Raw genomic sequence first — 17,638 nt, 5'->3', positions numbered from 1 at the left:
AACAATGCTTTTTATTGTGGTATACATCAAGTTATGTACAATAATTATATATAGATTTTTGATAAGCAAGGTCTCCTCATCAGCAAATTTTGAAGGGTTTTTATTGAATTTCACATTACTTAATATTGAATTAGCTCTAGGACATTTAACTATCGAGCTTATTATATATCTAAATTACAACGAGCACCTTCTATTTCCTGTATTTTAATTAAACTAGTAATTTCACTGTTACATTAAAATACACTCAGCTCTTTAGACTATTGTTCTAATCTCCTTTAAATATATATATATATATATATATATATATATATATAACACCAAAATTTACTTATTAAATTTCATTATTGTTCATATACCAATTAAACCAAAGTCAATATTGATCGCCCCAGTTAATTAAGCTCAACGATTATTAGTATTAATAATCTAGCATATATATTATAAATTCCCAATAACCAAGACAACAATATATTATAAGTTATCATAAGACGTATTTCTTCAGCATTACAATCGTTTCTTAACCATTTGGACAAGTTTAAACATTATTTCGTTAAAAGATATTCCAAAATAGCTAGTCATCAGACACAAAATACAATTGTAATACATATAAAAACATACACAATTTCTTATTTTTCCAAATACAATCAGCGGACTCACCTTCTCTCTGTTCATTTTATTGATTAATTTATTTATATATATTATATGGCACAATCACATTGACACACCAGTTCTTGCTGATCCCCAAAGTTAAGCAACGTTAAGCCTGGCTAGTACCAGATGGGTGACCATTTGAGAAGGCTAGGTACTGTTTGTACCGTGCAGTGTTGTAGAAATTTCCAGGTTGGTAACTGGGGGCATATTAATTCACTGAGAGATGCACCCCCAGTCTTCGTTAAGGCATGCATCTAGGCGAAAGAAACTGATGTAAAAACCTGCGGTCTACTGTATCCTCTGTCCTGTGAAAGTCATTGCACAGACAAAGATTAGCCGTAGTACCAATAAGTGTGGTTGGTTCTACACAAAGCCTTCACCACTATAAACAAATCATCTGTGTGGATTTGCAAGCAAATTTAGTCCATCATATATATTTAGTAAGTTTTGAAAATATGCATATGGCAATTAAGCTACACTGCATTTCATCCTTGAATTGTGTGTATATAAGGCTATTGCATGGAAGTAATGTGACTGTGTTATAAAGACATCAATTCCGTGCAATTTTAGCTGGACAAATCCTCACAAGGAAGAAATGCAGAAAATTCTGGATAGCTTAATTGCCATATATATTTTCAAACCTTATTACCTAGCGCTACTCATGTTGAAGTAAATACTGAAAATAGATACATAAAATAATAATGATATATATGTCTGTGGTCAGACGATCAGAACAACATTGGTACTGCCAGTTTCAAATAGAAACAAAGGGGACCTATTGCTGATCTCTTATACCGGATTTTCATCAGCCTCTGTTTATATCTGTCTTCCCGGAAAAAAAATGCTTTTGAATTTGAAACCGACAATAACAATGTTTTTTAATCTTCTATAGCAAAAATATACATAGATAACTAAATATTACACTTTTAGTGTGATATTTTCTTTATAATCAAGCACTTTGCTGGAGTTTTCTCCTACAAACCTTACACAGATTTCATCTATTTAATATATTTTTTGTATTTTAATTATTTCTTACCATATCATCCTTTGCCTTCATTCTCATTTCATATTTAAATGTTATAAAGCTAGTTTTTATCTATATTTGCATTTTGTATAATTCTGACTGATGAGAAGCATTCAGCTTCCAAATGCCACGGCCTAAAAAGGTTTTTTTTTTTTTCTTAATTTTCCCCCTTTTACTTTTCCTTATTGTTCTGCTGATATAATAAAGTTATATATTAATTTTATTCCTCATCTTTCATTTAATATATTTGTTTGCTCTTCTTAATATTGTTGAGCTTTTCTTGATAAGTTTTACTTTGTTAAAGGTATATTCTTTGATAATATATATATATATATATATATATATATACAAGCATGTCTGATTGAACACGACAGAGTTATTCTTTTTTCGATCTTTTTGGATATCTTTTTCATTTGTCAATCGGTCTTTTTAATTTCAGCAGGCATGTTATATAAAATGGTGTCCAAAAGTTGTTGTTCGGCCATATTCTTTTCAAGCGCTTTCTATTGGTACATCCGATTATCATCAGGAGGCTTGGTGTATTTATAGTTTTTTTTTTTAATGATAATCGGATGCACCAAGAGAAAGCGCTTGAGAAGAATATGGCCGAACAACAACTTTTGGGCACCATTTATATAACATGCCTGCTGAAATTAAATTAAAAAGACCACTTGACAAATGGAAAAGATATCCAGAAAGATCGGAAAAAAGAATAACTGCTGTGTTCAATCAGATGTGCTTAAATAATGACTTGCAGCCAAAATATAAAAATATGTGTTCTTACGAAAATCGAGGAAAATAACAATCTTATAGTTATAATTAGGATTTTATAAGAATTTAGCACGGAATCAGGAAAAATATTGGAATCGTCTCATCACTAATATATATATATATATATATATATATATATAGTAGTGCTCTATATTATGTATGTGAAATTTTTATGATTGTGACTCTATAACAGACACACAGACAGACATGAAAATCAGGTTATTAGGATATATAGATTCACAATTATTATAGGTGGACAGTAAGGTGTGTGTGATGAGGACAGTTGTGAGAGATGGGGGATTTTAAAGTCAGAAGGTTGGAGGGGTGTTAAGGTTAATGTCCATTGAGACATAAGTGGATTTCCAAATTACAGGGTGCATACCCTGGTTTCATTCAGAGTTGTCATCTCTGACAAAAACCTCGCTTAATCAGTATGGCCCACCACCCCTTCACCCAAACCGCCACCACCATTATGCTTTACTCTCACTATTGACCCTACCCTTTCTCCCAACAGTAAGTGGCAAGACTAACCACCACTTGATTGGTGGTGGCTGTGTCCATCCAAATTTTGTAAGCTGAAGGGACTCATCCCCACGTACCCCATTCAGCCACCCCATATTAAACCCCTTTTTCTCTATTATAATCTCCCTAGCACTCTCTGAGGATGGAATGGGATGGGGTGAGTGGGGTTTGAAAGAAGTGTGGGGGGAGAGGGGGCTACCCTGTGACAGGGTTGTTATAGAAGCAGGGTGGGATGTTTCCTTATAATGCCTTGGTGTCTTTGCATTCTTTTACTTTTTGGAAACGAGCAATGAATGAAAACTCACACATGCAAAAAACAAAGACTTTAACAATTATGAAACTTATGACGGTGCACTGATTGGGGATGGGCAGGTGAGGAGTGGGATGAAGGGAGAGGTTAGAGAAAATCAATCACAGTTGGTGGTGCGACAGAATGGAACTAGAATTATATTAGGTATAATCTATCTACATTTCTACTTAATTAGTTTTGCCACTTATACAGTTTAATCAAGACATTAAAAAAATGAAAATATCGAAAGAAGGTTATATTATACGTATCCGTTTTTGACTGAGGATCTCAAAAAAAAAAAAAAAAAAAAAACTTTCACTCAATTTCATTGAGTGAAATTTTTTTTTACGGCGGAAAAACATGTTTTTATGACAGCATGTTGAAGGTAGTCATCTTGGAATTTTTTTTACACGCCACGGGGAGATAACTTAGTTTAAAGTGCCGACACTCCCTCCCCATCTTTAATACTAGTTTTTCTTCCTAAAAATCGAACCATTTGCTCGGTATCATAAATTGTTTTTTTTTCACTGTAAAAAAACTACTTGATGAAATTAAGTGAAATTTTTTTCCCCGGAGAACTTCATTCCATAATGCATACGTACAATTTAAACTTTTTTCAATATTTTCATTTTTAATGTCTTGATTAAACTGTACAAGTACCTTAGTTTTTAATAAATAAACTAGCAGGGCTACCAAGCATTGAACAGGATGTGGGGGTGGTATAAACTACAGCACCTCCTTCCCTTCCTGTAACTAAATCGGGACCAGTTGACCATCAAAGACATTTTTTTTTAAATTTAAGATATACATCCGGGGCAATACTGATGTAGTAAATATAAACTTTGTGGGTCTTTGCTTAGTAGTTTGGGATTTTTAGCTGGACATACCAACACACAAACATACAGACAACTGCCTCTTATATAATAGATACCTGGCGTTGCCCGGGTCGACATGAAGTTTGGTTTGGACAGAGCTGTTATACTAAGAATATTGAGAACTTTCATCGATACTCCCACAACAATTTAAAAAATAAAAACGGATAAAAACACAAAAATGTAATCACCTTAAAAAAAAAAAAAGTATGTGACAACCTCCTCACCAGCAGAAGAGATATGAAGAGAAGAAGCTATTCTCCAGATATTGAGCACTTTTTTTTTGCTTGTTTGCTGGACCCCACCCTCTCAAAAAATAAAATAAATGAATCAATCAAAACAACTTTTCTTTCAATCAAAATAGCAGGAAGTATCCTGTACCTCTATAAGGCCATCATTCACCCATGTATGGAGTATTGTTGTCATATTTGGGCTGGTGCATCTGCTACTAGTCTCTTGCTCCTAGACAAGGTCCAAAAGAAAGTCTCCAACCTGATAGGTCCTGAACTGTCATCTAAGCTTCAGCCTCTGTCCCACCGACAAAATGTTGCATCCCTCTGCCTGTTCTACAAGTACTTTAATGGTGAATGTGCTGACGAACTGCAAGCACTTGTCTTCATAACGTAAATACCCTCGACAAACCCGACAAGCAGCAAAATCCCACCCCTTCACAGTTGAGATCCCTAAATGTAAGAGCTTTCTACTCCAGTAGTTTCTTCCCCAGAACCGCTAGACTTTGGAATTCCCTTCTGGATCCTTGCTTCCTCAACTTTACTGACATGCAGAAGTTCAAGTATAACATGAACCAACATCTTGCTGCCCAAATCCCTACATAGTATCCCAGTAGCTTATGTCCCTGATAGTAGCCCCTACACCAAAGTGGCAATCTGCCTTGTTTGGGGTGAAAATGTAATAAAAAAAAAAATATATAAAAAAAAAAAAAAAGTGCCCATGCAACTGAAAAAAAAAAAAAGAAAAAGAACTACTGCGGCCGGGTTCGAAAATGAAACATTAAAAAGGAGAAGAATGCAAAAAGTTACAGGCAAACGCATTTGTCCACATAGCCACGAGCGCTTATGATGTCATGATGTCGCAAAATAAGCTTTTTAAGCATTGTTTTAGGTAATTACACACATGCATGACTTATGAAAACAGTGACGCAAAAAAGGATCTCCTTGCCAAATAATGGTCCACTTGAACGCCACAGAATTAATCTTTTTTTCTTTCTAATTTTCACATATTATGTATCCGGGGCATTTTTCTTTAAGATGGTACCAGTTTCGATCTGGTCCCATGCGGATGACAAAAGTTTTTAGCAGACATATAAACACCCACACAAACATCTTTCCTTTATACTAGCAGGGGGGGGGTACCCGGCGTTGCCCGGGTGTTTAGAGGTGTGTGTGCTTGGGCGGAGGTGGGGGGTGGATGTTAATCAAAACATAAGAATAAGCGAAGTAAATATTAATAAAAAAACACACAAAAAACTAACGTAAGGCAAACGAACGATGTTAAATGTAAAAATCGGAAGAACAAAAAAGAGAAAATGTGAAACAGAAAAACGAACGTTAAACTTTGTTAAAAAATCTGAAAAAAAAAAAAAAAAAAAAAAACACGTGAAAAATGGCTTAAATAACCCCTGGGGGTACCTGGCGTCGCCCGGGTACTTGTAGGTGTGTGTGTGCTCGGTGGGGGAGGTGTTAATCAAAACATAAGAATAAGCGAAGTAAAAAAAAAAATAAATAACGTAAGGCTAACGAAATGGGGTAAACAAAAAAAGAAAACACGATACTGAAAAACGTTAAAAAATCTGAAAAATACCCCCCCCCAAAAAAAAGACGTGAAAAATGGCTTAAATAACCCTGCTTCAATATAAAAATTGAAAAAATTGAAAAAAAAAAAAAAAAAAAAAAAAGACATCTCACACCACGATTCGAACCCAAAACCCTTAGATAATGAGGACGCGCTCTTAGCAACTGAGCTAAGACGACATACATCGACGAAATTGTGTCGCTTTTTCAAATATTTAAACTAAATCATGTTCCAACGTCGTATGTGTGTGTGGTTGTTAATGAAAAGCTAAGAATAAGCGAAGTAAAAAAAGAAAACAGAAAGCGGGGTGGGGGGTGGGGGTACCCGGTTGGGTAATCAAAACATCGAAAAAAAAAAACACAAAAAAAACTAACGTAAGGCAAACAAACAATGTTAAATGTAAAAATCAAAAAAACAAAAAAGAAAACAGAAAAAACGAACGTTAAAACAAAACAAAAAAAAACATGTGAAAAATGGCTTAAATAAGCCTGTTTCGATATTAAAATTTAAAAAATTGGTGGGTACCCGGGTGTTTTTGGGTGTGTGTGGTCGGTGGGAGATCTTAATGAAAACCTAAGAATAAGCAGAATAAAAAAAAAAACCCAGAAAAACGAACATTACGTGAAAAATGGCTTAAATAACACTGGTTCAATATTTAAATTTAAAAAATTGAAAAAAAAAAAAAAAAAAAGAAAAAAAGACATCTCACACCACGATTCGAACCCAAACCGTTTAGATAATGAACCAACGTGCTAACCAACTGAGCTAACACGACGTACATGAAATTTATTCAGTTCTTCAACTATTTAAACTAAATCAGGTCATGACGTCATCTGACGCATACGTAGAACCGGCCGTCGTCATGAGAGGACGGTTTTTGTTGACCCCCCCCCCCCCACTGTAGAAAATTGTCGATTTCAGGGTGAAAAAATGAACGTTTTTGGCCAATTTTTCGATATTTTTCGGGTGAAGGATGGAGCTTTAATATGATACCGAGTTTGTTAATTTTTGTTCTGTCTGTCGAAAGTTTTTAGCGGACACACAAACACACATACAAACATTTTCACTTTTATATTATAGATAATAGACTAACATGGATACCTGGTGTTGCCCAGGTCCACAGGAAGTTCCATTTGGACACAGTTACTATACTAAGGGCATTGAGTAGTTTTTATTATGTCAACTTCATCGTTACCCCCCACAATAATTTCAAAAATGAATAAACAGATAGAAACACACACACACACATATATATATATATGTATCAGATTTGCATTGAAATTTGTGAAATTTTAACAGGTATTAGAAATAATTAATAAATATTCCTCAAATTTCATCTTCTTTGGAGTATTTTAAAAGGGTTTTTGGGCACCATAATATAGACAACTTCCCATTTGAAAATTCAGATATTTCAGATTTGGTTTAAATTTTATCCATAGTTATCAGACATCAATTAAGCAAGATTTTTGAATTTCAATTTCTTCTTAAAACCCTTAAGCTTAAGCCTTATACTTGAAACATTTTCTAGTATGAAAATTATGTAATGGATTTTGATCAAAACTGAAATAAGCATTCTAGACATTAGATTTAGTAGCATTATATCTGGATTTTAATCTTTGTAAAGGGGACAGAAAGTTTGAGTTATAGATAGTACGTGATGCTGCGTTGGTGCCATATCCTTTTTTTTTATTACTTCTTATAAACATGTCTGGATTCATATTAGGAGCATTCAGATAAATTCCTCGCAGTATGTAAGACTCTAATGCATCCAGATTCTTCCTATAAATTGACAGGGAGAAAAAAAAAAAAAAAAAAAAAAATATACAAAACTTACAGAACCCCCCCCCCAAAACTTAAACAGTTTTCAGTGGTTTATCCAATCCAAAAAACAAGAACAAAAAAAAACCTTCCAGCCTGTTATTTTTAGCACTAGGTTTGAAATGTCTGCTAGTTAGTAACAGTGCCACACCCTAGTTTGGCACGTTTTGTACCCAGGAGAGGTGCAATATGCAAGGGGGTGGGGAACTAGTGAGAAAAGCTAGGACATGATGTAAAGAGATGTTACTTTTTTTTAATAAATTCGTTTGACCTTGATGCTGCATACAACTTAGCAGTAAATATACTTTGAAAGTTAAGTATAGATACAAGCCCCCAGGTGCAAGGGGTTAAACAGTATGATTGATGGGTATGAGTAAGGATCAATTGAAACTACATGTAATGGCTTTCATGTGGGATAGATTGAGCCAGTTCCAAAACGAGTTTACCGTGTGCTGTGTCAAGACAGTCCAGCCATACCAATCGACAGCTGAGCCTTTGGCACAGTTCAGCTATTTCCGGTTCTATCAACAGGTTGGGGTAGAGAGCAGTGGCTATCAGCTTGTTATAAAGTAAGCTGATCATGTTTCTTCTTTTTACTTATGGGGCAGGGGCACTGCTTATCAATAGCTGGAGGTCACTCTAGGATAAGGATTAATGAGTGTTAGGTAGATGGTGAGACAACACTGTGATGATCAGTTACGGTGGAACTTGGGTTAGGTTTAATTTGATTATATAAGAAGACAGCTCAACGAGAACTTATTTACATAAAACTTAAAAGGGGCCATATAGTCAGCTGGGAAGCAGCCCTATGGTATTATGTTCCACGGACAAACAGTTTTGAAAATAAAAAAAAGATCTATTCATGGAATGTAGGATCTTGGAAGATAGATTTGCTAAGATTGTGCTGATTCTTCCGTGAACCCCTCTATGTAATACTGCCCATAAAAATTACAATAGCACAAAAAAATTTAGTACATACTTGTTTGTTAAGTTTTTAAAAAAAAGAAAAAAAAAAGAAAAAAGATCCTACATTAAAATTCACGCAAATTCATCCAGTATTTTTGTTTTCTATATATCTTAATAAAGTGAGAATGTGAGGACACTTTTCAACCTATATACTCAACAAATTTTTAATATACGCACTTGAAATTTGGTATATAGGTTATTCAGACATGTGAAAAACTTTTTAGTCTGTTTTCATCCAGACAAAAGGGCTGCTGCTAAGGGGTCAAAATTGAAAATTGGTACTTGGGAGCCATCGGATTTTTATCCATTTTCACCTGTTTCATGATTGTCCATGCGCGGTTGTAAAACATCACAGTTAAGTATAAGTTTGTTTGAAAACACTTTTTAAAGGTCATATCAAGCTGGCTTAATGGTTATCATACTTGACTCACTGTCTTTAGGTTTTGGTTTCGATTTCAGCTAAAATATTTTTTTTGTTTACTTAAAAAAAAAATCTAATACTCACATGCACATGTCTCCGTTTCTTTCAAGTTTTTTTTTTTTTTTTTTTTACTTTATTTTTTGTTTTAAAGGTTTTAGCATTACGTTTAATATCTAAGGTATTTCTGTTTATAATAAACTAGCCTGGGTGCCCGGCATTGTCCGGTGTTTGGAGGTGTGTGTTGAGCAAAAAAAAAAAAAGTGGTAGTGGGCAGGCAGGCTTAAACCCATGAATGTGGAGAGAGGTGTTAAAAAAGAAAAAAAAATGATACTAGCATGGGGAGGGAATCAAAACAACAGTAGGCAGCCAGAGTGAAGAAATGTGTTAAAAAAAAAAAAAAAAGAAAAAAAAGCGGTAGTAGGCAGGCAGGCAGGCTTGAACCCGTGACGTGAAGGTGAAAAAGAAAGTGAAAGAAAATCCGACGTCTTAGCCAATGTCTCCATGATGCGACCGGAAGTCAAAAGCGTTGAAATTAACTGAAGTCAATCCAACGGTGACAATGATTTGCTAAAATGTGAGCAAAAAAAAAAAAAAAAAAAAAAAAAAAAAAAAATCGACCCCTCTTTGTAAAAAACGGCCAAGTTTAGGGTGAAGGAATTAATCTTTTTCGCCAATTTTTTTATATTTGTTGTCAGAGACGTCAAGCTTCAAAATGATACTGATCTTGTCAGGATCCGTCGCCTCTGTCGAAAGTTTTTGCAAGGCATACAAACATACATACATACATTTAAACAGACAGGTGAGATTTATATTAAAGATAAGAATTCTGCATGAATTAAAATATAATAATCATGCATATTTTATGACCGTGCAACGCTGGGCATTATGCAAGTTAAAAAATGAAATCAAATTTCATCAATAGAAACTGTTAGCCATCATTTAGGTAACAATTTTGAGTTATGTCCCTTACCTTAATGTTGAAAATTCACCACTAAAATTTGATTTTTTTTAAAGACAAAAATGGATTAATTTGCATAAATTTTGGTACAGTTTTTTTTTTTTTTACCTAACAGGTAAGTACACAAAATTTTTGTGCTATTTTTTTTTTTTAAGAGCAATATTTCAGGGGTTCATCTGGAGAATCACCAAGACTACTTATCTCACATTGCCTGCGGGGATAATGCAGCCAGACAAAATTCCTTGTAAGATTTTTAAAGTTGGACCTGCATATCATTTAAGTTGACAGATCAAGAAAACAATCTCCTTAAGTTTATCTTAATAGACATCCAGTGGTTCAAATATTTAATCATATTGTTTGGTTTGGTTGTTTTGTTTTATGGCATATCAATCCTTTTTATGTTATTTCATGCAGAATCTAGTAGTTTAAAAAAAAAAAAAAAAAAAAAAATGTATTTGGAGTTCTTCATATCTTTAAATATTCATTCATGAAGTTTGGTTTGCTTGTTTTCTATAGAAAAATTGTTTTTTTTCTTTTTGCTGTTTTTAACTTTGCAGAACATGATTGAGTTTTGCAAAGGGAAAGGAAACAAAAACATCAATATTTGATGCATTTTAGGTCAGAAGGCCAATCTCTTCTTCAGACAGGTAGCATCAGATGCCTTCACGGTCACTACCATTCTGGGCCAAAGTGGACCTAGGCGCAGTGATAACTAGGGAATAACTCCAGATTCCCCATAGCTCTTATATAAGAACTGAAGTTAAACATAACAGAACACTTTATTCACATACTAGAAGATGTATCCGGCATTGCCTGGTATTAAACGTAATGTTAAATTCCTTTAAAAAAAATGAAGTTAAAAAAAAAAAAAAAAAAAAGAAAGAAAGAAACTGAGACATGTGCATGCAAGTACTATGGGTTTTTTTTCTAAACATTTCATTTCTTAATTTATTTTATTGCGCACTATATCGTCATCTTTTTAGTTGTTGTTTCGCAACGTTTCGACCAACTATTCTTCTGGCCGTCATCAGGTGATAACTACAACGGGACAGGAACTCCGAATCTCGTAACTGCATCCTCAGCAATTACTGCCTTCCATAGTTGTTGTCGTCTCACGGCCAAGTAAGCCTCTGGCCGGCTTTGGGTAGGATTGAAACCGCTATCTTCAGACAATGCTCACCTGGTGAGACGACAACAACTATGGAAGGCAGTATTTGCTGAGGATACAGTTAAGAGATTCGGAGTTCCTATCACGTCGCAGTTACCACCTGATGAAGGTCAGAGGAATAGTTGGCCGAAACGTCGTCAAACAACTTAAAAGACGAGGATGATAGTCCACAATAAATAAATTATTAAATAATAATCATCTCAATAATGAATTCCAATTAAATAACATAAAGTCCACTTCTTGTAAGTAAAAAAAAAAATAATACTCAAGCTGAGACAGAGAGTCACGTATGATAACCATCAGACCAACTTGACACATTATTTAGAAATTATTTTCACACCTTGTGAAACTGGACAAACAGATAAAAATCCAATGACTCCTAAGTACCAATTTTTCTATTTTGACCTCGTAGCAGCCGTTTTTTTCCGGAAGAAAACTGATTAAAGTTTTCCACATGTCTGAATAACTTATATACCAAATTTCAAGTGTGTAGATTAAAAAATTCTTTGAGTATATAGGTTGAGAAGTGTCCTCACACACACACACATTCTCGCTTTTATAGATTAATAAATACGAATCAATGTTTAATCTGACGACTAATTGTTCCTTCAACTACGTATAACACAATAAATCTAGTGATGACGCCGATTCCTTTACTTTAAACTTTCTCGGTCCCTTTATGTAGATACTCACTTACATGTATTATTTAGACTAGCAGGGCTACTCGGCGTTGTCCACGCCATATAAGACAAAGCGAAGAAACAAAATTGCATTTGAACACACGTGCCATTCTCAGGATATTGGGCACTTTTTGCTGACTATATACCACATTCTATCCCGGGCAAATCAGAGCAGATTTTCTTATAGTTAAGATCAGAAAACAACGTTTTTATAAAATATTATTTCTATTAGGTCATCCCATAAGTTCTGTCCGAATATATGATTTGAGATTGTTTTAAAATTGTTTTTCACTTTTAAGTCTACAGACTCGAAATTTGATATAAGGGGTACCGAGATTTGGGAAAATCTTTGTAATCTGTTTTCGGCCAGAAATTTGGCTGTTAAGGGGTCAAAGTTCAACGATTTGACCTTTGAGAATTCTACCAAACTCATCCGACAATTTTGGGTCTAAACACTTGAAATTTTAGATATAGGTTCCTTGGAGATGGAAAAATGTGAGAAAGTGAGAAGAAGAGAAAGAGGGATAAATAAAGACCTCGTCAGAGATAGGTTAGTTTGGAAGTCAATTTCTAGAAGCCATCCAACACATGCCAGGATGTAAAACAGGCGTTAATGAGGAGGGGGAGAAGGAAGAGGAGGATAATGATGAAGAAGAAAAAGAGAAAAAAGAAAAATAAAGAAAGAAATTAGTCAATGGATACTGGATTTTAATGCTAAAAGGAGGATAATGAAGAAAAAGAAGAAATTAGTCTTGGACAGTTTAACGCAACAATTTATTAAGAAACTTTAATAGTGAACTCATTACGTGAAAAATACATTGGCATAACTGTGACCACCCATTCCCAACTCTAAGGTAGGAAGTTGGAGTTGGTGGTTTTCTTTAACTAATTTTATCACTTAAGAATTCAGTTAACAAAGAACTTTCCTTTCTCTCTATCTCTCTCTATATATATCTATTATATAAATCTAACCTGTCTGTTTAAATGTATGTATGTATGTTTCTATGTCTGCCTAAAACTTGACAGAGGCGACGGATTTTCATGAGATTGGTATGGTTTTGAAGCTCGACCCTTCGGACGACAAATATTGAAAAATTGGCCAAAAACATTAATTCCTTCATCCTCAACTGGGCACTTTTCTACAAGGAGGGGTCGCTTTTAGCTGATATTTTCGAAAGTCAGCCCCTCTTTTCGGTTGGCTAGCCTTAATTTAAACTTTTGCCACTTCTGATTTGGCAATGGACGCAACAGCAAAGACGTCACATTTTTTTTTTTCACATTCTTTTTCTCCTTTGCGGTACAGATTGTCCAACTGACTATCTGTTTAACTATTATCCTTGAGTGGCCCCTCGGCCTTGATAAACGATGACCTATCAGTTAAAAAAAAAAAAAATTTCATACCTTCGCAGGTTTGGGGTTTTCAGGGAATCGTTTTGCGGCTACAAGGAAGCAATCGGGGGCAGGTTTGCTGTTCTTCACGTCCGGGTCATCGGTGCTTAAGACAACATGCTTGAACACGGAAAAGACTTCCTGGTAGTTGACCGTTTTCCAATTGTACTTTTCACGGCTGCTACCAGAAGCGATGGCCATTGGGATATTGTGCTTGTGAAGGTGTTTCAGCAACTTTTCCACCCCTAAGAAAATTTTTTTTAATTAAAAAAACAAAAAAAAAACATGAAAATCAAATGAAAGTGGGAGATGTCCAAAAAAAAAAAAAAAATGTTTAATATAAACACAAACATATGAGATGTTTTCAATAAGTTTCCAGACTTTTTACATATTTACAAAATTTTGCCACATATTTAAAAAACAGTGCCACTTTGAAGTAGAGGGCTACTATTGGGGACATAAGTTGCAAGGTTATTATGTAGGGAGATGAGCAGCAAGATGTCTGTTCACATTACACTTGAACTTCTGCATGTCAGTACAGTTAGGAAAGCAGAGTTCCAGAAGAGAGTTCCAAAGTCTATCAGTTCTGGGAAAGAAACTATTGGAGTAAAAAGCTTTCTTACATCTATGGATCTCTACTGTGTAGGGGTGGGATTTAGCTGTTTGTTGGGTTTGTCGGGGGTATTTACACAAGAGGAGACAAGTTTGTTGGAGTATCCACCATTAAAATACTTATAAAACAGGCAGAGGGATGCAACATTTCGTCAATGGGACGAAGGCTGAAGCTTAGATGTCAGTTAGAACCTATTAGGTTGGTGACTCTCTTTTGAACCTTGTCCAGGAGTGAGAGACTAGTAGCAGATACACCAGCCCAAATGTGACAACAATACTCCATACATGAGCCTTATAGAGGTACAGGATACTTTCAGGTGTAAGTAGCTTTCTAACACGAACTTTATTGCATATCATATCATTCTTCTAAAGTTCCCTTATGTCCAGATTGCATTTTTGAAATTGAATTTTCAAGAGTCAACAACAGTTTTAAATGCCTGTACAAAAAAAGTCTGGAAACTTATTGAAGGCACCTCGTAGATCAGTCATGTGACTGCAACTGCAAAGTTTGGTTAGTCAACTTAAGTGCTACTTAGGTGTCTCTTTTTAAAATCTGGCCAACATAATTTCATATTTTAGATCATTAAGTGTGATCACACATATTTTTGTCGTAAGTGTAGAATCTATAGATTAGCTTAACAAGCCGGGGCCCATGAAGTTCAAACGCTTCAATTCTTATTCTAGTAGCGCCAAGAACTGCAAGGTTGTAGAACTCTCTTCCTGGTCACGGTTTTACTCTTACCTACAGCCTTGTTCCTTTCAAGATGAAGGTCAATAGGCATCTGCTGTCTTTGTTGATGACTATCTTTAAGTGGCTTAATGCTTTGTCGATTAAAAAAAGTGTAATAAACAAAGACCATCTTTCCTTAAATTCTTTTACTTTTATTTCTTCAATAGAAAACTGCCAAAAATGATTAAATATTTTTAAAAAATATATTGTCCCAAAATACATTAGTTTATTGTCAATAACATGGTTCAACAATAACAAATCAAAATTGGTTAATCAAAATCAAAGTTTGATTAGTCAGCTTAAATACTATTTAGCTCCAACTTTTAAAATCTATATTGTATTTCTCTTTGCTTGTCTGTTGGTCCACTTTTTCTCGGAAGCTACTGCGCAAATTTGGCTGAAATTTTGTATGGACCTTTGTGATAAGATGCAGCAAATTAAATATTATGGTCTCCATTCAATGCATAGTTAAGGATTAATAGGGATTAGTCACTAAAATGAAACATTTACTGTAGAAGTTTTTCTCAGAAACTACTGGGTCGATCTCGTTGAAATTTTGTATAGACCTTAGTTATGATGAGGTGCAGCAAACTAAGTATTATGCTATCCGTTCATTGCAAAGTTAGAGATTAATAGAGATTAGCATTTAATGCAAAAATGAACACAAACCATATAAAACCATCAATTTGGCATAAACAACACTAACTTCTGGAAATAAAGAAATAAAAATAAAACAGACAAAAGAAAGCCTCATCGAACAGTTGTATATATTTCTTATTTTTTTTCTCCTCTGAAGAAGAGATACTACTCTCGAAAATTAGGGTCATCAACACCTACTATCTTGTACAACATATTTTGTTGGTAAATAAACGTGATTTAATTGAAAATCATTGAAAATTCCTTCTAATATTGTTGTTATTCTTTTATATACTAACTCATGTCCGCATTGTTTCCCACAAACCACACTGATATAGCCTTCACACACAACTCCTAGTTACATGTATTAGATTGGTAAGTGTGGTCACACATTTTTGTCATAAGCGTATAGATTAGCTTAACAAGCCGAGTCATGAAGTTCAAGCGATTACCTGTCTGAAATATGAATGATAGTCAGGATTCATTTCAAGGTAAGATAATTCAGCCTCAAGTTATCAAGTCCACTTCCATAACGACAACATAATATACGCATCCGTAAGCCATTTGTTCGGGTTTATTTTATCTAATGATAAAAGCCAAATATTCACAAGTACAGATCATATTTCATGCAAACAAGACGAACTATCGCTGGTTTGTTTTTTATCTAAATGAATAATGTGCAACGTGGGCACTGTATGTTTGCAGGGGCGTTACGATTCGAACAAGAGAGAGGTATGTGATTTTAAAAAAACATAACTGCTTAGTTATTTTGGGAAGGTTGATAGTAAATTTCCAAGAAAATATGTCAACCCTGTCTGCGAAATAACAACTAGGATTTTGACGAAACATATACATAGAAATTATTAGAGTTTGAATTCCGTGTGTTATTGCTTTCTGATGGGAAAAATACTATTTAAGCAAAGTAATGCTTTAATAAGTGTTATTTGAATTCTGCTATATCGGAAACAATGATTAAGAGGTTATATGTTTACTTTAAACACGGACATACAAACACAAATAACGATGAAAGTTAAGATCGTCAAATTCAACAAATTGTCCTTGAAAATATAAAAGAAAGTTCTTAAACTGGTTTTGACTAATGGTAATATGAAGTTGCATGAGGAAATATAAGTGTTTAAAATATCACAGTCAATCAAAACGTGTTACCGATTCAGAGCGTTGTTTGCCATTGTTTAAACACATGCAATTTGTGAAAATGGATGAAACATGGATGCACCACGTCATCTGGGAATCAAATTGGCAGTTAGTTAAGTGGACAGCCGCAGGTGAGAGCCTTCCAAAAGCGTAGACATCAGAAGGTAAGGTTTTGGTCTTTGTATTTTGTTCAATTTCTTCAGAAAGGAAGAACCATCAGTGGTGAATACTAAATAGCATTTTTGGTATGTTTGAAGCAAAAAGTAAAAGAGCCACAAATGACAAAAACAAAGGTGTTTTTTCATGAACAAAAAAAAATTATCGTGCCACAAGTCGAACTGTTATGTCTGATCATACTTATTGGCTTAATAATTACTCGACAATGATTAATGGACAAAGTATATAGCCTTTAAAAGATTTACTTAACAACTTACAGATTAAACGGTAATGCAGAAACCGTTGGATGCATAATGATTTTAAGTCCATGATGGAGCTGCTGTATTTATTCGAGAGCAAATTAGGCACAAGGTCATTTTTTATTGTGGAGAGAGGGGAAGGGAAAGCGGGACCAGCTCCTACAAGAGGAGGGGAGGGGGAGCTGCCTCTTGGTATATAGGGTTACTCCTACATGGACCAGAAACTGATTGCCTCAAGGGCAATGCTCTGATATGTGGAATTGCCTCCACATATAGTCTTTCGTGCCGAGATGCATGTTGTTTTCTTCTGAAACTCATAGCTAACTCGCTCTACTCAAGAGTGATCGGGTTTTCTTCTTTAGTTTAAGAGAAATAACTTCTCTTTTTTTAGGTGTACGAAACATAAACAACAGGATGACAAAACTATATGAATTTCACTTTGCACCCACCTTAATCTCCAGATCTGACCCCCCTGCCCCCAGGAACTATTGGTTGTTTTCAAACCTCAAAAAGAATGCTTCAGGAAAAGAGATTTGGCTCGAATGAAGAATTGATATTGAAAATCAAGGCATATTATGAGACAAAAAAAACAAAAAAACAAATAAAAAGGCGTCAAATTGTAAGAGAAGGATTGAAATCTGTGTCCCATGCTAGAAAAAGAGGATGTTGGTGAAGAAAATCAAATTTTGCCTTATTGTTTACTAGTAATAATGTAGTTATTGCTTACTAGTAATAATTTAGTTATTGCTTA

At 34.6% G+C, this 17,638-nt stretch overlaps 1 protein-coding gene across 1 annotated transcript in view; it reads right to left on the bottom strand.

The window, feature by feature from the left end:
• The window catches only part of LOC145297739 (pseudouridine-5'-phosphatase-like), a 172,156-nt gene that overhangs the window by 44,147 nt on the left and 110,371 nt on the right, over positions 1–17,638 (bottom strand). Inside the window, exon 4 of the mRNA XM_080143959.1 lies at positions 13,351–13,583. Coding sequence (XP_080000085.1) covers positions 13,351–13,583 — 233 coding nt within the window. The remainder of the gene's footprint in view (positions 1–13,350; positions 13,584–17,638) is intronic.

This window comes from Euprymna scolopes, chromosome 18 (genome assembly GCF_053919585.1).
Source record: "Euprymna scolopes isolate OS-2025 chromosome 18, ASM5391958v1, whole genome shotgun sequence".
Classification (NCBI taxonomy): domain Eukaryota; kingdom Metazoa; phylum Mollusca; class Cephalopoda; order Sepiida; family Sepiolidae; genus Euprymna; species Euprymna scolopes.
The sequence above is the reverse complement of the archived record's forward strand: the minus strand, read 5'-3'. Positions and strand labels throughout refer to the sequence as shown.